At 40.9% G+C, this 20,694-nt stretch overlaps 1 protein-coding gene across 3 annotated transcripts in view; it reads left to right on the top strand.

Annotated features, from left to right (window-relative positions):
* The window catches only part of TNRC6B (trinucleotide repeat containing adaptor 6B), a 190,894-nt gene that overhangs the window by 96,245 nt on the left and 73,955 nt on the right, over positions 1-20,694 (top strand). For all 3 annotated transcript variants that reach the window (XM_007453989.1, XM_007453990.1, XM_007453992.1), the window contains one exon: positions 18,907-18,994. In XM_007453989.1, coding sequence (XP_007454051.1) covers positions 18,907-18,994 — 88 coding nt within the window. The remainder of the gene's footprint in view (positions 1-18,906; positions 18,995-20,694) is intronic.

Below are 20,694 nucleotides of genomic sequence, written 5' to 3'. Positions count from 1 at the left end.
GTACGCGGGGCCTCTCACTGTTGTGGCCTCTCCCGTTGCGGAGCACAGGCTCCGGACGCACAGGCTCAGCGGCCATGGCTCACGGGCCCAGCCACTCTGCGGCATGTGGGATCTTCCTGGACCAGGGCACGAACCCATGTCCCCTGCATCGGCAGGCAGACTCTCAACCACTGCGCCATCAGGGAAGCCCCTATCATGTCTTCTTTATCCACTCATCTATCAATGGACACTTAGGTGGCTTCTGTATCTTGGCTATTGTAAACAATGCTGCAGTGAACATAAGGGTGCATATACTTTTTCCAATTAGTATTTTTGTTTTCTTCAGAAAAATACCCAGAAGTTGAATTGCTGGATTGTATGGTAATTGTATTTTTAATTTTTTGAGGAACCTCCATACTGTTTTCCATAGTGGCTGCATTGGTTTACATTCCCACCAGCAGTGTACCAGGGTTCCGTTTTCTCCACATCCTCGCCACCGCTCATTTGTTGTCTTTTTTTTTTTTTTTTTTTTTTTTGGGTACGCGGGGCCTCTCACTGTTGTGGCCTCTGCCGTTGCGGAGCACAGGCTCTGGACGCGCAGGCTCAGCGGCCATGGCTCACAGGCCTAGCTGCTCCGTGGCATGTGGGATCTTCCCAGACTGGGGCTCGAACCCGTGTCCCCTGCATCAGCAGGCGGACTCTCAACCACTGCGCCACCAGGGAAGCCCCGCTCATTTTTTAAATCAAGTTTTTGTTTTGTTTTGTTTTGGATGTTGAGTTGTATGAGTTCATTGTATATTTTGAATATTAACCCCTCATCAGATGTATCATTTGCAAATATAGTCTTTAAAATTGAATTTATCTGGTCAAAAAAGGTGTACAATTGTCTTACAACCACCCAGCTTTTCCTTTTCTGATGCAGTAGTGTTACTTTCCAGGGAGTCTCTGTTCATATATAAAGAAATACATGTAAGCCCTCTTTTTCTTACATACATGGTAATTAAAGTACACTTGTTTGCATCTTGCTTTTTAAATTTAACAATATATCTTGAAGATCTATTTTCATTAGTACATAAAGAGCTTCCGTTTATAATTATATAGTATTCCTTGTGTGGATAAGCTATAATTCATATAACCAGCTTCCTAATTGATGGGCTGACTGTTTCCGATATTTTGCCATTACAAACATGTTGCAGTGAATATCGTTTACATGCATAGTCTCCCACAGGTGCAGTGATTTTCCTGGAATATGATCCTAAAAGTGAAATAGCTGAGTCAAAGACTATGTACACTTTAATTTTGATAGAAAACTTTCAAATTGTCCTCTAGAGAGATTTTACTAATTTATATTCTCACCAGCAACATATGTGAATACCTTTTTCCCTGGCACCTTTTACAGCACTGTGTTTTTACAAATTTTGTCTTTGACAGTTTGGTAAGTGAAAAGTGGTATCCCAGTACAGTTTTAGTATGGTGTTCTCTTATGCAGGATGCAGTAGATCATCTCTTCATGTTTTAGATGTGATCTGTGAACTATGTGTTCATTTCCTTCACCTACTTTTCTATTGGATTGTTGGCCTTTTCCTTATTGATTTGTAGGAGCTCTTTATGTATTATGGAACCTAGCTCTTTGTGATATAAATTGTGATATAATATATTTTTCCCAGCAAATACTGATCTTGTTCCTGGTGGGTTTTATCATAATAATTGTTTTAAAGTTTTTAGATATCTGTATTTTATATAGATACAGCAATCATTTGTTTATGAGATCTGAGTTTGTATCATAGTTAGAAAGTCTTTGTTCACTCTGTAATTATGAAAAGAGAAATTAGCCAGCTTCTTCAGTGCTTTAATGATGTCCTTCCTTCCTTCTTTCATTTATATTTAAACCTTTCCTTCATCTGGAGTTTATTTTCATGTAAGGTGTTGTGATATGGGTCTAATTCTCTAGAGAGTCATGGTGGTTCTTGAGTGTGTCTCAGAAATGGTGTGTATCTCATACCTCCTGTGTATCACCCATAGCCCCTCATCTGGTGCTTTATGCATAATAGATGCTTGATATGGAGGAGAAGGGGGAGGACACTGCTGCTAGAAGCAGCAGCAGCAGCCCATAGGCTGGGTATTGTAAGGTGCTTTCATTCATCATATCTAATCAGCACAACCAGTCTTCAAGATAACTAGTATAACCCCCATTTTATAGATACAGAAACTGACTTAGAAGCCAGGTAATTTGCCCAAGTTCCTACCATTAGTGTTTGAGAAATACATGTAATTTGATCTTGAAACTGTCAGACTTCAAAGATTATGTGTTTTCTCTTCACCTGGTGACCTTGGTAGAGGGCTCTGCTTGTAATTGACCATGCTTGGATATGGGGTTGTGGGAGATGGAATCAAAAGAACTTTGAAGATGTTGGAAACTGAGGGTCCTGAAACACACAAAAAAATACAGAAATACTGCATACATTCCTTGAGAATCTCTAGACTCAATTGATATATAGAAAGCCTAATTCTTAACTGCAGGGAAAAAAAGATCTTGCTTAAGAGAAATTTAAGTGTTCTCTCAGAAAAACATGATATTTATACTTAGCTATTACTGAGAGTATTAAAAACATAGATTTGAAATTCCTTAGATTTGGGTGATGCTATTAAAGATTACAATGGTAAATTACTCTCTAAAAATTTTCCTCAGGTTACCTAAGTAGAAATTAGGTACAAAACTGTGCCTTGAATATCATCTTAAATGGAATTAGGCATCCTCTATCTGATCTTGAAGCATCAAGCACAGGTACATGTTGGCTTAGTTGTTCCCAAAAGGCTGTATGTAAATCGTATTTTAAATTTTGAGTCATTTTCCCACTGTTGTATAATTTTAATTGAGGAAATGGGTCATGTAAGTTCATGAGTTATTTTTACTCTAGTTGGTTACTTATTAAACATGCTTATCTTTCAGAAATGTACATATCCCTCAAGGTAACTCAGTTATTATCATTCAACTTGCTAGGTTTAAATGATAACTGGCACACAAGAACATGACTTTCCATTTTTACTATTCTGAAAATAGAGCACAAATTAAGAGCATTGAGAAGTAGGGTACGACTGTCACCTGTGGAATCCTGAATTCAGAGTTGATTTCCTTCTCTGCTAATTTTTCAATACCAAGATAAGTGTCACAAATAGCACCCTTTCTCAGAGGATTTCCAGAATTAGAATAACAGGCACAGACTTAATAAAGTGATAGTGATGCATTATAAGCAGGAAGCTTACACACTGCCTGTCTCACTCATTGTTTGCAGTATACTGTGTGGTCTCTGAGGAAAGGCCAAATCTCTTCCATTTTAATTTCTGAATAAAATGTTTGTCTTTCTCTTAAGGCACAGATCTAGAAAGATGTGCAAAAATCACTTTCCCTGGAGGCCTGCAATATGATAAGACCCCTCCCACCTTGGTCAGAGGAGAGCCAAATGGATTATTGTTTGAATTCCCTTCTTTTCTCCCCCCCCCCTTATATCTGAGTAATGCTTTTAAAGATTTTCATGCATGCTGTTTAGCCTTGTTTCTTATGTGTGCAAGTGGCTTGCACACATAGCCCCGAGAAAGTGGCTTGGTCAGTGAGAGAGGAGGGTCCAGAGCCTGAGGATAATGGCTCCCAGTTGAGGGCACACGCTTCCCAACTCCCTTCTCCTGTGTAGGTGGGCAACAGACCTTGTACAATCTCTCCAAACTTTCCAGACCGTTCCATTGGGAGTGCACACACAAGGCTCCGAACCTCAGACCAAGGCTTCTGACTCAGCTTCTTCAGAGATGAGGCCCCGCTGGGGATAGACATGTGGAAGCACTTCAGGCATTTTGATATCCTGGCCACTGAGCCTTCCTGGATACATGCGGACACCGCATACTCTCATGTCACATTTTAATTGCTTTAAAATTGCCTTTTAATGGAGTTTCCACTTACTGTGATTTTGGTTGAATTGCTAACAATCTAACTGATTTCAAAAATCAGTTATTATACTTTTTTCTCTTAATATATAGTGATTGTGTTTGACCATGCATGGAAGCAGGCAAAGAAGGGTGGAAAAGCAGTATAAAAACAAAAGCACCTAAAATGTTTGTGAAAGCAGCCCCACTATCTACTGTTAATAAGTTGTCAATTCTTCCCCTAAATAACATGTGCCTCACACTGTGGGTTCTGATTGATAAGCTTATTTTCTTTTCTGTTGAGGAACTGTGTTTCATCACTATTTTATAGTGATTTCCAGAACCCTGGCTTGGACTCCTGTACCTTGTTTCTTTTCGCTTTCGTTGTTGTTGAATACTAAGGGTAGAGTGCTTCTCTGGCTTTTGTGTGTTTGTTTGGCCCTTAAGGTTTAAACATAGTTTTTAGTGGTTCCAGGATATAAATATTAGAGTATGTGGTATAGCCCTCATCATGATGCTGCTCCTTAGCCTGTTTGGGTACTTGTAAAACTACTCCTAATTTCAGGCTGTCTTTAGGAGCCTAGCATGTTAATTGTAGCGTGTGGGAAAGTACATTCCGGAGTAAAATGTGAGATGGTGTTAACAAAGATTTATTCACCAAATCTTGGCCCTTTAAAACCTAAGGGGTCCTCTGAGCTTGAAGAACCTAGTTTGAGGCAAGCAAAACCAAAAGAATGGTTGAAAAATTAGCAGATTTGATTCAGAGTTACAGTATGAACACACCATATAGGTGTTACCAACTGAATGGAAACATCAGGAGAAAGTCCCAGTGAACATGCTGGTAGTTTATAGCAATCCACAAAGTTAAAGCAATGAAATATAAAGGTCTAAAAGTTCAGACGTTTGCCTTATTAAAGCTTTCTTTTACAGGAGGCTTCATTGCACTTAAAAATGAAACTTTACACTCATAGGAACATTATCCGTGCAGAAGCTCCGATTTAAAGATTTGCCATCTTAGGGAACAGTGTGCACAACCTGGGTGAAATTTCTTTTTTTTTTTTTTATTTAGTTAATTTATTTTTTGGCTGCATTGGGTCTTCATTGCTGCACGGGCTTTTTCTAGTTGTGGCGAGCAGGGGCTACTCTTCGTTGCGTTGCACAGGCTTCTCATTGCGGTGGCTTCTCTTGTTGCGGAGCACAGGCTCTAGGCACGTGGGCTTCAGTAGTTGTGGCTCGTGGGCTCTAGAGCGCAGGCTCAGTAGTTGTGGCGCACAGTTTAGTTGCTCCGTGGCATGTGGGATCTTCCCGGACCAGGGCTTGAACCCTTGTCCCCTGCATTGGCAGGCAGATTGTTAACCACTGTGCCACCAGGGAAGTCCCAACCTGGGTGAAATTTCAACTGGTAAATCTCACTGGTACCAGTGCACAGTCAGGGCTCTGCCAGGAAAACAGGCCATTCCAGGTATTCCATGTAGGAAAGAGTTTTTTCCTCTTTCTTTTATTTCAGCCCCTTATTGAGGTATAATTGACGTATACTAAACTGCCTGTATTTGAAGTGTTCAGAATACACTGAATTTTGAACTGTGTATACACATGATAAGGAATGCATCCTTTATCCCCCCAAAGTCTCTTTTTGCCCATTTGTCAGTCCTCCTTTTCACCCCTTCCTGCCCCTTACCAGCCCCCAGGTAACCACTGACCTGCTTTGTGCCCTCGTAGATTAGTTTGCATTTTCTCGAATTTAATACAAATGGAACATACAGTACTTCTCATCTGGCTTCTTTCATTCAACATGATTATTTTGAGTTTTATCCATGTTAACGTGTATCAGTAGTTCATTCTCCTTATTGCTAAGAACTGTTTCATTGTATGCAATCCCACCATTTGTTGATCCATTCACCTGTTGATGCACCATTGAGTAGTTTACAGTTTTCAGCCCTTACAAATAAAGCTGCTGTGAATAATTCATTTAGAAGTCTTTGTATCGGATGTATGCTTTCTTTTCCCTAGGGTAAATACCTAGGCAAGGAAAGGCTGGGTCATGTGGTAGGTGTCTAACTTTTTAAGAAAATGCCAAACTGGTTACCACGTAACATTCCCACCATGAGAGAGTTGCAGTTGCCAAGACTTGGTATTGTCCATTTTAAAAATTTTGGACATTCTAATAAGTATGCATGTGGTGTCACTTCACTGTGGTTTTAATTTCTTTTTGCTTAATGACTGATGATGTTGAACATCTGTTTATGTGCCTGTTTGCCACATCTGTGCATCTTCTTTGGTGAAGTGTCTCTTCAAATCTTCTGCCCGTTTGAAAAATTGGGTTTTCATATTAATGAGTTTGGAGGGTTCTTTATATATCTGGACGCACATTCTTTATCATATAAGTGATTTGCAAATATTTTCTCCTGGTCTGCTGCTCTTTTTGTTCTCTTAGAAGCATCTTTTGGCGAGCAGAAGTCCTTAATTTTGATGAATCAACTTTATCAACTTTTTTTCTTTTGTGGTGTTGTAGCTAAGAAATAATTTGCCTAACCCAAGATCACAAAGATTTTCTTTTCTGTGTTTTCTTTTAGTTTTATATTCAGGTCTTTGATCCATTTTGAGTTAATTTTTGTATGTGGTGTAAGGTATGGGTTGAGGTTCTTTTTTAAACATATGGCTATTCAGTTGCTACCCCACCATTTGTTGAAAACAGACTATCCTTTCTCTGCTGAATTGCCTTTGCACCTTTTTCGAAAATCAGTTGTCCATTTCTGTGTCAGTGTATTTCTGGAATCTGTTCTATCCCATTGAACTTTTTGTCTATGCCGCTGCCAATACTGCACTGTCTTGATTACTGTACCTTTATAATAAGTCTGGGTGTCAGGTTGTGTGAGTCCTCCAAATGTTCTTTTTAAACCTTGTTGGCTATTCTGGGTCCTGATGAATTTTAAAAAGAGCTTGTCAGTTTCTACTAAAAAAAAAGTCATGCTGGGATTTTGATAGGGATTGTGTCAAAGCTGTACATTAATTTTGGGAGAATCCACATCTAAACAATGCTGTCTTCCAATCCACATCTAAACAATGCTGTCTTCCAATCCATGAACACAGTATATCTCTCCACTTATTTAGGTTTTAAAATTTTTCTCTCATCAGTATTTTATAGTTTTCAGTGTACAGGGATTGGACATTTTTTGTTGTTGTTTTTTTTTGTTGTTGTTCTTGTTTTTGCGGTACGCGGGCCACTCACTGTTGTGGCCTCTCCCGTTGCAGAGCACAGGCTCCAGACGCGCAGGCTCAGTGGCCATGGCTCACGGGCCCAGCCGCTCCGCGGCATGTGGGATCTTCCCGGACTGGGGCACGAACCCGAGTCCCCTGCATCGGTAGGCAGACTCTCAACCACTGCGCCACCAGGGAAGCCCTGGACATTTTTTTAATCAGATTTATCCTTAAGTGTTTTGTAAGTTTTGATGCTACTATAATAGGATTTTTTACAATTTCAGTTTCTGATTGTTTGTTGCTAGTATATAGAAATAGAATTGATTTTGTATATTGATCTTACATCCTGCAGCCTTGCTAAAGTCATTTATTAATTCTGGTAGCTTTTTTTCTTTTTGTAGAACCCATTGTATTTTCCTAGAAGAAAAGGTTTTTTATAGGGAATTAAAGGCTCACACAACCATTAGGAAGTCGGGCGGGGGGGGTGCGGGAATGCAGGGAGACCACTGTTATTGTTGATGAAAGTAGAGTGCCGGGTTCCCAGGGAAGGAGTGATCTCAGCGGCTGCCTGCAGCTCCAGTATGGCTCCAGTTCATCTGGAAGCTGCTGCAAAAGTGGAAAGTCCTGTCTGCCGCTGCCTACGTGTCTGCTTGCAACTATTTTTAGAGAATACTGACTTCTGCCTTCCAGACCAAGAGAGAGCCTCTCATTGGCTGTGTCCAACCTAGACCAGACAGAGAAAGGGATTCTGGGAAATGTTGTTCCTGCAGTGCAGGGAAGACTGTAGGAGGCCGCAATGGTAGGCTGACAGACAGTCTGACACAGAGGACTTTGGGACAGACACATGTGAGATCGTGCACACAGTCTTGGAGAAGTAACTTAGCAGTACTGTGAAAAATAGGGGTGTGAGGTAGCTGTAACTCAGAAAGATGTGATTGCTAAGAAGGCAAACTGGCTCTTTGTATTGGCAGTGAAATATTATCTGGCACAAAGAAGTGGCAGGTCTACTCTATTTGGTCCTGCTTTAACCGATAATTGGATGCGTGTAGACAAACTGGACATGTTTAGGGGATAATGACCCCAGTGGTGAGGGGGCAGAAAACCAGGTCACATGTGAAATGTTTGAAGAAACTGAGAAAGCGTCAGGGATGCACGATAGATAACTACAAATACGGATTTAGAAGACTTATCTTGTGCGGTCTGAAAAGGAAGGCTTAGGACCGGTGGGTGGGAGCTATAAGGAGGTAATTTCCAAAGCAATATAGAGAACTTCCTACACAGCTGCACTAAGATTGAATAGAAGGTTTTGTTATCGATTACTGGGCTGCATGGCAACTGTATATAAAGTACAAGAAGAGTCATTTCAAATTAGGTGTTCCTCAGGCACCATTCTAACCCTGCAGGGTTTCGCAGGGAAAAACCTCCCGCATCGTTGGTTATAACTTTTCCACGTGGAATTTTTGAAAGTGAAAACAAGGTCTTTTAAATGTATTATCTTCCTTTATTTGATTTGAGTAATTCCGAATAAACCTATTCCTTGCATGTGCCTCATCTATGGAAAGTGGGGGAATTTGTGAGATGCTTAGAATCAGAGGTTATATATGCAGAAGTATTATTGCCATATTTAATTGATTCTGAAACGCAAATTCTTTTCATGTTTGATATACCTGAAATCTGCACGTACCCTGCAGTTGATGGTCCCCTTCAACTATTGATGCCTTACATTTGCTGTCATCATGGATTTTTTGCCTGCACACATTTGGTCCTAGCTATTCCTGATGTCATCGTTTCAATTGAATTTTATGCATATTTGGTATTACACACGTTGTTTAATTGACTTTTAATATATCTTTATGAAGATTACACTGTAATTTGGCGCTGAAACACAGATGGGAGTAGCGAGGCATAAGCTTGATGTTAATGAGGTTAATATTTATCCTTGGAGAAGTAACTACAATTCCATAATTTCCTAGAAAGAACAACCAAGTATAAGTGCATTGTACCTGTGCTATTCAAAGTAAGGTCCAGGAACCAGCAGCTTGTTAGAAATGGAGAATTGTAGGTCCCAACCCACACCTACTAAATAAGAATCTGCATTTTAACAAGATTCCCATTAAAGTTTGAGAAGCATTGCTTTGCGCAGCCTCGTGTAGAAAGGTAAGTCATATGTAGAAGGAGAGGTGTTAATTTTGTTGCCGATGCACAAAAGAACAGCCTATTGCGTATTACACAATGCAACTGAAGGCAGGAGAAATTTCTGCATCCCTCTAAATTAATGAAAAATATATTTACCTTAATTTTTCTAGGTTTAATGTTACTGTTTTCTTCCCATGAGCCACTCAGTGTTAGAATGATTTTGATGCCTCTGTGCTGTTTGGCCTTGGCTACTAATTTAATATCATGTGCAAATTACATTAGCATCCCATTAAATTCCCTCAGTCAGATCCAGCAAATGAAAAAATGTTAAGAACAAATCCAACACAGATCTTTGGAGTATCCTGCTATGTAATTCCTCTGCTGAAATGGATTTATTCCAACATGCTCTCTTTCTGTGTGCATTTTTAATTAAAAACACTCTAAATGGATACTTCTGGCACTTTGCTTAACTCTTTTCATTGCACTCCTTTTGTTAATTTTCCTCACTCCAGATATGTGTGGCATCATTAATCCTTAATTGGTTATGAATGTTAAGGCTTTTGTGTCTAGTTATTTTCTTACTGTTTTATAAATTGCCGAGATTACCGTTTGTCTTTTAAGGAAATAAACGTCTATACAAGTCACATATATTACGTGTGCTTTGGAAAGCTTATGTATATATCTGTGTTGGACACAGTTCTTAGTGTCAGACAATAGAATTAATTCACTCTCACTGGTGCCAGGGGTTTATTAAATGGTGATGCTGTCTCACAGGTCCTTGGGAATCACACCACGGAACTGGTGGCCCCACGGGAGCTTTTTCCTCTTCCTGTACATTCAGGAAACTGCTGTTAGAGGTTTTGGTTCCAGGACCACATCATGTCTGCTCCCTGAGAAGAGGGGTGCCCTGTGCCCTGTCAGTTCCCTAGTAAAGTCACGCACGAGCGCAACTTATTGGCAGGACATAAGTCACATTTCAATCTCTAGTTGTAAGGGAGTCTGGGAAATAGGCCAGAAGGGGCTTGGAGTTGATGTTGGCTGAATTGATGCACTTATCCACCGCAAAGTCAAATAATAGCTTTTATTACTAGTACAGCACTAAAATTCTCAGTAGAAGGATGATATTACAAATTGCATGGTAGAGGAACATTTTAAATATCCTGTGGTATCATATTTATCACATATCTAACGTACTGAAGACACAAGGAACCTTGACTGATAAAACTGTAACAATTTGAATATATTAGAGTGAAGTGTAGATTCTAGAATATTAGGGGGAATGCATTTCTGTGAATGTCAGGACTAAAACGTTTTCTAAAATTCTTTTTGACTCTTACGTGACTTTCATAAAGAGCTGTTAAAAGAGTTGTTTAAAGTAGAAGTCCTTAAAAAATTTTAAACAGATAACTAAAAGATGAGTCAATGTTTGAGGCTCTTTTTTTTAAATTATATCTTTACTGAGATAATTGTAGATGCACATACAGTTGTAAGAAATAACACGTCGAGATTCCAGGTACCTTTTACCCAGATTCTGCTGATGGTTCCTTCTTGCAGAACCATGGTACAGTATTACAGCCAAGATACTGACAGATATAACTCACCGATCTTATTTAGATTTCCCCAGTTTTACTTGTGCTTATTTGTGTATGTGTGTTTAGTTCTGTAATCTTGTCACATGTAGGTTCATGTATCCACCACCACTAACAAGATACAGAAGATGCCTCACCATAAGGACCACTAGTGTCACCCTTCTTTATAATCACCCCACCTCAACCCCTGGCAGTCCCTGACTACTTCATTCATTGACAACATTCATGACAACAACATTCATTTCAGAATGTTCTGTAAATAGAATCATACAGGATGTAACCTTTGGGATTGGCTTTTGGGACTCCCTTACAACAATTGGCTCACTTACCATAATTCCCTGGAGATTCATCCAAGTTGTTGATGTATTGATAGCTTGTTCTTTTACAGTATTGGTTTGCTTCTGGCGTGTTTCACATGTTGGGTGGATCTGTTGTATCCGTTCGGGTCTGTCTGCCTCAGTTGTGTAGAGTTGGTTAGGAACTGGGACCAAAGGTGCCGCCACACTTACTGACCAGAGAGCATCAGGTGTTGTGGCCAGTTATCCCCACCTTCAAGAAAAGAAAGATGCTCTTTATATCTGGACACATTTTCCTGTTAAGATGAACCTGTCTGTTTAGCTGAATTGAGGTTCTTAGTATCTTTACACTCCAGTCAACATACTGGTGATTACTGCTTTCAAGTATGAAATTGTCAGCCCTGCCTCTACTTGATGTTTCAGGCATGATGGGTTTGGGTTTGAGCAATTCAGGAATCATTGGTCATGATTCTAGTTTGTGGGAAGAAACTAGATTCTAGTTTGTGGGTCAATGTAAGTTGACCTCTTACCTAGATTATTACAAGCTATGAATTCACATATCCAAGGTTCTGGTACTTTCCAAACACCAATGGCACTGTAAGCTGTCTTCAGAGTACCCCAGAGTGCTGGTAAAGATGGAGCGCAGAGCAAGGGCAGAGGTCCCTCCCTTGAAGATGTTGTCTGAGCTGTGAGGCGAGATGCAGCTGTTTAAAAATTTAAACTGAGGGACTTCCCTGGTGGTCCAGTGGTTAAGATTCCATGCTGCCAATGCAAGGGGCCCGAGTTTGATCCCTGGTGGGGGAACTAAGATCCCACATGCCTCAACTAAGCCCACATGCCACAACTAGAAAAGCCTGCACCCCGCGACGAAGACCCAGCTCAGCCAAAATAAATAAATAAAAGTTTTAAACAATTATCACACACACAAACATTTAAACTGAGAGCTCCAGGAGGACAACAGCACTGCATCTAGTTTGCTGCTGGATCTTGGCCTCTAGCACAGTGCTTGGCGTGAAGTGGGCACTGAGATAAGGAAGGAAGGAAGGACGGACGTAGAACAGAAGCTTTTAAGAAATGGCATGCCTAGTTCTTTTGATGTGAGCAAGGACTATTACAAGATAAGTACAGAAAACTCTGAAGGGTGTGTGTGGGGTTTTGCTGTGGGGGGTTGGAGAAGGGCGGGAGAGGAATATTCCTCCCCCCAAAAAATAAAGCCCCAAATACACACCATGCGCTCTCCCGTCTCAGGCCCCTTGTGTTTACTGTTCTCTCAGCCTGGTTGGTCACTCTTCTCCCAGATAATTTTCTCCATTTCGGTCTCTCTTTGCCGAGAGAGGACTTCTGGGAGCATCTCGTGTAAAGTAGCTCACCATCTTCCCTGTCCCTTCCCTCTTGGCCACTCTCTAGCCCCTTTCCCAGCATTATTCTCTTCATGGCATTTGTAATGATTTCCTGGTGTTGTGTATGTGTGTGTCTGTCTCCGTCTAGACTGTCAGCCCCCGAGGCCACTGTTACATGCCCAGTGCCTAGATCAAGGCCTGGCACGTAATAGTAACTCAGCGTATGTTTGTTCAATGATTTAATTAGGTGCTTTGAGGCTTTTCTCTTGAACACGTGTCCCACAGAAGGGATAGAAAAGTGTCGCTTGCTCCGTAATCATGCATTTTGGTAACATTTAGTAGAGGGCCTAGTGTGTCCTGGTATTTGTGCTCAGTGCATATGATAAGAGAAAGGGCAACTCCCCTGCGACTTCATTGGTAGCAAACGTAGACCTATTTGGCTTGCTGTTCTACAGTGTGATGGGTGCTCTGAGGGAGGCATGCCAGCCCCTGGGAGGACAGAAGCAGGAGCTCTGGAAGTGTTGACCCGGAGGGGAGAAATGGGCCTTTTCATTGAAGGTGAGAATTAGAGGTATCGGAAGTGTTGGTTTATGTGTGTGCACCCCAGTCCCAGGTTGCTTCCTTACTCAGTTATCAGGAGATGTGTCCCGGTTAGTTTGAAAAGTGCAGTCACTCTCACGAGAGCCCTGCTCCCTCTCTGACCTCATCTGCCGCTGTCTCCCTCACTCCCTCTGCTCCAGCCTCCTTGCCAAACACCCACGTGTCATTCCTTCACACCTACTGTTCCCTCTGCCTGGAGTGCTCTCTCCCCGGTAGCCGCATCTCCCTCGCCTCGTGGGTCTCCATTCCTAGGCCACCTTATCAGAGAGGCCTTTTCTAACCCTTCTTCAGCTCACCCTGCCCTGTCCTCCTCGAGGCACTTGTTGCCACCTGAAATGTATATTTGATACATGTACTTTGTTGTATATTGGTTGATGCCTATCTACCCCACTGGAACGTAAGCCCGCCCGAGAGCTGGGGTTTGGTTTTGTTTCTGCTGTATCTCCAGTGCTTAGGAAAGTGCCTGGCTCATAGATGTTTGTTAAAGAAATGGGTCAAAAAAAAAAAAAAAGAAATGGCTCAGTTCCTGGGCATCCTGGTAGAAGGGAAGTGAGACACAGAGGACCCCCCCCCCCCCAAACCCATCCCTCCCTCCCAGAGCCCTGGTCAAAGCAGCCATGCTATAGAAAAGTCATTTTACATGCTCTGGTGCTGCCAGTGACTGATAGCATCTGCCTTGGAACCCCTCGAGGACCAGACAAGAGGCACGGCAGAGGTGGTGAGGTGTACAGAGGAGGGCGAGTTTCTTATGAATTGGAGTTGTCAGGGAAGGCTTTATTGAAGCAGACGGATATTGAGCTAAGGCTTGACAACGGGGTAAGATGTCATTGGGCAACAAAAAGGAGGAAGGTTTTTGTGTCAGGTCTGCACAATAGGTGAGGGGAGTGTAGAATTTGGAAGTGTACTGTGAATGGCCCTGGATGTCAGCTCGAGGGAATTGTCATCTGGATATTACAGCTCTGGACATCCCCAGCATGGCCTCAGAGCCTTGGAGGCTTTGGATGTGAGAAGCAGCAGGTTTTTAGGAATGTCAGCATCGTTATTCTTCAGTGTTCTGAACTTGCATGCAAAACAGAAGTCTTGCTCTGCCTCTGCTCAGGTGAATATTGCATAATCTCCCCTTTTATTCAGATATTGCCTCTCTCAAAAAAACTCACTTGTGGGCTTCCCTGGTGGCGCAGTGGTTGAGAGTCCGCCTGCTGATGCAGGGGACACGGGTTCGTGCCCTGGTCCGGGAGGATCCCACATGCCGCGGAGCGGCTGGGCCCGTGAGCTATGGCCGCTGAGCCTGCGCGTCCGGAGCCTGTGCTCCGCAACGGGAGAGGCCACAACGGTGAGAGGCCTGCGTACCGCAAAAAAAAAAAAAAAAAAAACAAACCAAAACTCACTTGTACATACTTCTTGCAACTAATGGTTATTTGTAAAAAAAAAAAAAAAAGAAGAAGAAGAAGAAGAAAGAAGGAAACTGTTGATTTTCTTCACTTTGGACATTTTTAAGAGTAATTTTGGCTTTTTATCATTGTAGATTTATTCTCAATTACAGTGTTTACGCTTGTATCTGGCTGTGTATTTAGAGATGGGGGAAGGTATCAATGATTTCTCCTGCTTCTAGATCTAGAAGCATTTGAAGATTAACGGAGACCCACCTAGTCCCTGCCATTTGTGTTTGATTGTTGTATGGGAGGTTTGATTTTTGAAGTATAAATAGATATGTTTTAAAGTGTAGGCTTAGCACAGGAATTTAGAGTAGTTGTTCTCAACTCCAACTACATGTTAGAACCACTTGGGGGTGGGGGCTTTGGGGAGAAAACCCCATTGATTCCTATGTAATTGATCTGGAGTGCTGCCTGGGCAGTGGTTTTACTGATGTTTGTTTTTTGGTGTTTTGTTTTGGGAAACAACCTTGAACTTACTGAAAAGTTACAACTATGATTTTGGGGAAAAAAACACAACACTTTTTTCCCTTAATAATTTTTTTTAAAATTTGCTGACCCAATGTCCCATCACATGCATCCTTTCCCCAATAATTAGAATACTAGTGTATTTCTAAAAAACACGAACAGTCTCCTATATATGCACAATAAAACCATCAAAAAAAAATTAACACTGATACATTACTACCATTTAATCTTTAGCCCCTTCTCAAGGTTTAACACTGGCCCCAGTAATGGCCTTTGTAGCAAAAGGATCACACTTTGCGATTGGTGGTTGTATTTCTTTAGTCTCCTTCCATTTGGAACACTTCCCCAATCTTCCCTTAGTGCTCATTACCTTGAAACTTCTGAAGATTGCAAACCAGTAGTTTTCTAAAATGTCTCTCAATTTGGGGCTGTTTGATGTTTCCTCGTGATGATATTCAGGTTATACGTATCATAGGAGTGATGCTGTGTTCTCAGAGCATCCAATCAGGTGACTCATAATTTCAGTTTGTCCCATTATTGATGATATTCACATAGATTATTGATTAAGGTAGTGTCTGCCAGGCTTCTCCTCTGTATAATTATTATTTTCTCTTTTATAATCAGTAAGTATTTTTATGGTGTGATGCTTTAAAACTCTATTACATTCCTTGTCATTTTCAATGTATTCATTTACTTATTTCTATCTGTATAGACTGATGTTTTCCTGTTTTATACAATGGCCTATAATCTGTTACTATCATTACTTATTTTTATTGTCATATTGTCCCAGATTTAGCTTGTAGGAGCCCCTTCAAGCCTTTGTGACCATTTGACATGTCCCATCATTTGTAGATTTCCTTGCTTCTTGGCAAATAGGCATTCCAGGTTCATTTTGCGCGTTCTATGTTCAAGCGCCCAAATTAGCTCTTTTTCCAAAGAACTCTGGTTCTCTTAGTAAAGAATGGTATTTAGAAGACATAATCTGGGTTCGAGGTGTGTTCATACCTACAGTATTTGGACGTTGCATGTTCCCAAGCCCTCTCAGTGATAGAGGTAGACAATAAGCGTGTGTGTTTGCATACATGAAGGAAATATACACATATAGGCACACAAAGTTACATCTACTTTTTTGTTTTTGTTTGTTTGTTTGTTTTTTTGTTTTTTGCGGTACGCGGGCCTCACTGTTGTGGCCTCTCCCGTTGCGGAGCACAGGCTCCGGACGCGCAGGCTCAGCGGCCATGGCTCACGGGCCCAGCCGCTCCGCGGCATGTGGGATTTTCCCGGACCGGCTGCATCGGCAGGCGGACTCTCAACCACTGCGCCACCAGGGAAGCCCACATCTACTTTTTTTGTTATGTCAGTCTCTATGTGTTAAAAATCATGAATTCATGCCAATAACTAATTCTGATCCAACGTTACAGGGTTCATTTGAGATTTCTCCTTTTCCATTTGGTAACTCCTTTTTTCAATAGTGAGAAACCTGATTGTCATCATCGTTAATATATTTACTTATTGGTCAATCCCCCATATGTAATGGATCTCCTATCACCACCACCATAGATGCCTTCCCTGCATGGATGCCCTCTTCACCCCTGTTAGGCTCTGATGCAGCATAGAGATGTTTTAAAGCTCCCCGAATGGTACTAATGTGCAGCCAAGTTAGAGCACAACCGAATTAGAAGAAAAGTGAACCCCACACTTTCTGATTCATTATTAAGCAAATGGTAGGTTTTTAAGTCAGGCTTGGTTTGGGAAAATAAATTCTTCCTAAGGAAGTGAAATTTAAAGAGAAGACTCAGTTCTACCAAGACACAGAGTAAAAGATCAGGGTGAAAGCACAACCTGTCTCCTGGAAAGCTTTGAAAAATATTTGTTTTGGAAATAAATCTGCTTGTAGTGAACATAAATTTCAGTCCCTTTCCCTGAATTACCTGTTTATAGGAAAAAATATTTGAAAAGGTTAGTTGTTTTTTAAAAAGGTGTCTCATTAAAGACTTACTGCTTTATCTTGTTTCCAATGTTTGTTTATCACTTGACATTTTGAAATAGTAATGTATAAAAGGGATCCCACAATTCTAAAAAAAAAAAGACTGCTTTTTATTTTTTTACATTGCATTTAAAAAATAAACCTTTAGTTTTGCAACTTAATGCTTTTTAGAGCATTGAATATTTAAACAGGAGATATTCAGGCTGTGGTTGCTCTTTTTCTGTAGTCAGTTTTAGTTTAAAATATGGAAATCAAGTTACAGTAACTGGGTCATGAGGAACCCCATCTTCTTCCATTTGCAGCCAGAGGAAGCGAGAGGCCGTAGGAGCCAAATATAACAGGATCTGTGGCCAGCCTACCTTAGATGGTCAACATCTATCTTGCCAATTTTCGTAAGTCCATTTTCTTAAAGCAGTCCAGGCTGCAAGTGGATTTTCACCAAGAACTTCACACTAAGGCTGATGACACACAATCTGACTCCAAAGAAATCCAGCCTTAAACCTAAGGAAATTACAATAAAATCTCTTCCTTGATTTTATTTTTGAAGTGTTCATGGAAGTTGCCTTGGAGTATGAATCGTGGACTGTAGGCTTTTGTATATTAACGCCCAGAGATACAGAAGGAGAAAGGGCAGTATTTGTGAATGTAGAAAGAGCCACTGAAAACTTGATATATAGGTAAAGCACTTATTTTTTGTTTGTTTATTAGTTCTTGTTTTCTATAAATAAAGCGTTATTTACCTATTCATGAGAGTGTGCCTCTGTGGGTCCTCAGTTCCTTTTAGGTAGGTTGAGTGAGTTTCACTCCCCAAACTTGAGTCCTTCAAGGACCATCTTTGTGATCTTTGTCATGTCTGCAAACATTCAACATTTTTCTTTAATTTCTCTGACATTTAATTTCGCCTTTATCTAGGTGATACCTGTGCAACCGTGGACTCGGTGTGTCGGATCACCTAAAATCACAAGTACTGCAGGCAGCATCTGCTCAGAGGTTGGAACTGGGAGCTGGATCCCTAACTCTCTCCTTCCAGCTCTGAAATTCAATAAGCATGGTGTCTGGAGTTTCCTGCCTTGTGGTTACACCACAAGGTTACACCAGTGGTTGTTTATGCGTTTTTCCCCGTCAATACTTAGAAGTTGACAGCTTTCTATACATATTAGAATATTAGACTATATGTAAGAATATAATATATAATAGAATAAATACTACATTTTACAGTTATTTTTCAAATGTGAGATATAAGTTACATTATCTTAGTTTCTTAGGAGTCAGCATGTTTCTTCAACTAGATTTTTTTTTTTATGTATTATTTTTATTTTAATTGAGAAGAGCAAAGCCTGATGATCTTAATTGTCAAATCACCCAATAGGGAATACATGGATTTGTAGGACCTTCAATACTGCCTTAGAAAACACAAGTAGAAAGCATGTAAAACATTCAGTGTTAATAATGCAGAAGAAAAATATGGAATTTAGAACATAGGGTTTTATGTTCACCGCTCTGAAGATGTCATGGGAAAACACCTAAATTATGATAAGTACCTGTGTACCAAAACTGAAGTCATATTCTGCATTATTTGTGAGGAATATTGTTAGAAGCCAACTGGATGTTGTCGTATATTCAAATCAGGTTCTTTGCTGAGTGGAAATACATTAATCTCGTGTGTGTGTGTGTGTGTGTGTGTGTGTGTGTGTGTTTAGGAAGATATTATAAAGGCTCTCTTTAATGGGTTTCTTTAAAACCAAACTTAATGTCATGTTTTGCAAAAGGGGTTACAAACCAAAATAAAGGGGATAACTAATGTGGTGAGTTTTATGTATCCTCCTAGCTTAAGTAGAATACTGTGCTCTGCTCAGTCAGAGATGAAATGTTTGTTGCCTTGCCTACCATCTATAAGCATTTAACATGCTACACAAATAGACTGTGGATAGAGATGTTTAACCTTGTGTGACATTACTTTAACAGAGAGAAGGAGCAAGAAAGGGAAGAACAGTTAATGGAAGACAAGAAAAGGAAGAAAGAGGATAAAAAGAAAAAAGAAGCCACTCAGAAGGTGGGTTTTACCAATTAAAGTCTGTCTTTACATAGCCAAGCATCTAGAATAAGTAACTGCCTTGGTTTGGATACCTGACATCTTAATAATGCTACTTGAGGCATTAATTTACTCAAGAGTTTTAAGATTTGAAAGTGGGAGAAAGTTAAAGACCTGCATTTGTTACCATAAAGTAGATGTTAAATTCATGCTATAGCTGATTTTATTGAAAACAACAGTAAACAATACTGAGAAAAGCAGGAGAGTTACCGACGCTTAAATGCTTATACTGTTTCCTTACTTGTGTCATGATTAACCTTCATTTTCTTAAGCTTTTGTAGAATAACTTTTCAGAGCTTGCCTTTTGCCCTGATGTTGTCCTTCTGGTCCGCCTACAACAGTCATTTATATGAGGCTACCTTTCGATAATTCTGCAAAGAAATCTTCCTCAGAGAGGATCTGGTGGGCTTGCTTCATGCTCTGGGGGAGAGTATTGCACAGCTTTGTGGCATTTTCTTGGGGAAAAAGAGATGCTAAAAGAAAAAACGACACAGCTTCCCTGGTGGCGCCGTGGTTGAGAATCAGCCTGCCAATGTAGGGTACACGGGTTCAAGCTCTGGCCCAGGAAGATCCCACATGCCGCAGAGTGACTAAGCCCGTGCACCACAACTACTGAGCCTGCGCTCTAGAGCCTGCAAGGCACAACTACTGAGCCCGCGTGCCTAGAGCCCGTGCTCCGCAACAAGAGAAGCCACCGCAATGAGAACCCCGCTCACCACAATGAAGAGTAGCCCCCGTCCTCTGCAACTAGAGAAAGCCCGCACGCAGCAACAAAGAACCAACACAGCCAAAAATAAATAAATAAGTAAATTTATAAAAAAGAAAAAAAGACATAGGACTGACAGCTGTCAACTGTCAAGTCTTAGTTGAAGCGTTTGCCTGACAGTGTTGTGGGGAACAGAGAGTGGGTAGACCTCCCCGCCCTGCCCCCTCTGCTGAAGAGCGTGCCCCTCTGCTCTGGCCACTGTCTGAGCTTTCCCCCTGCAGACTCTGGCTCGGCACGGTTGCATTTCTGCCTTTGCAAAGTGCCCGGCAGAATCACTTTGCCTCTAGTTCTTGTTACCACTACCTGAAGCACTTGGGAAGCAGGGTGTCAGTGTGAGGCAGGTTTGAGGGTCCTTGCTGTGGAGCCAGTTTACTGAAGCTAAGTTTATGGAGGAGAAACAGTTACCAGCTTCAGGGGGAACTCTAGATTTAGAAACAGACTCTAGAAATTCGAACTCAAGGGACACTGCAAGTTACCCCAGCACTGTTGGATAGAGTGTTTCCCATTATTCTGTTCTCTGAATTATTGAAATCATTTGGGAGTGCCGGCACAAAAAAAAACAGTGGAAATATTTTCTGAATTGGATTGCATATGACGCTGCCACATTAAACATGTGAAATGTAATTTATCTTTTCTTCAAGACTTAATTAAAAGGAATATTTATTATTGTTTGGTGCTGTAATAGACTACTGTGCTCTTTAAGGTTTTGTCTGCTTTTAATTGTGTTTCTGGTTCTATTAATAGTGACGTGCTCACCATCACATCTTCATGCTGTCAGGGTACCTGCTTCTAATCTGAGCTTGTTGGAACTGCCTAAAATGACAGTAAAGAGCCTGATAAAAATGTCCAGATGACGACCCAGAGGCCTTTTTTTTTTTTTTTTTTTTTTTTTTAG

The sequence above is a fragment of the Lipotes vexillifer genome, unplaced genomic scaffold (assembly GCF_000442215.2).
Source record: "Lipotes vexillifer unplaced genomic scaffold, Lipotes_vexillifer_v1.1 scaffold382, whole genome shotgun sequence".
Classification (NCBI taxonomy): Eukaryota; Metazoa; Chordata; class Mammalia; order Artiodactyla; family Lipotidae; genus Lipotes; species Lipotes vexillifer.
The sequence above is the reverse complement of the archived record's forward strand: the minus strand, read 5'-3'. Positions and strand labels throughout refer to the sequence as shown.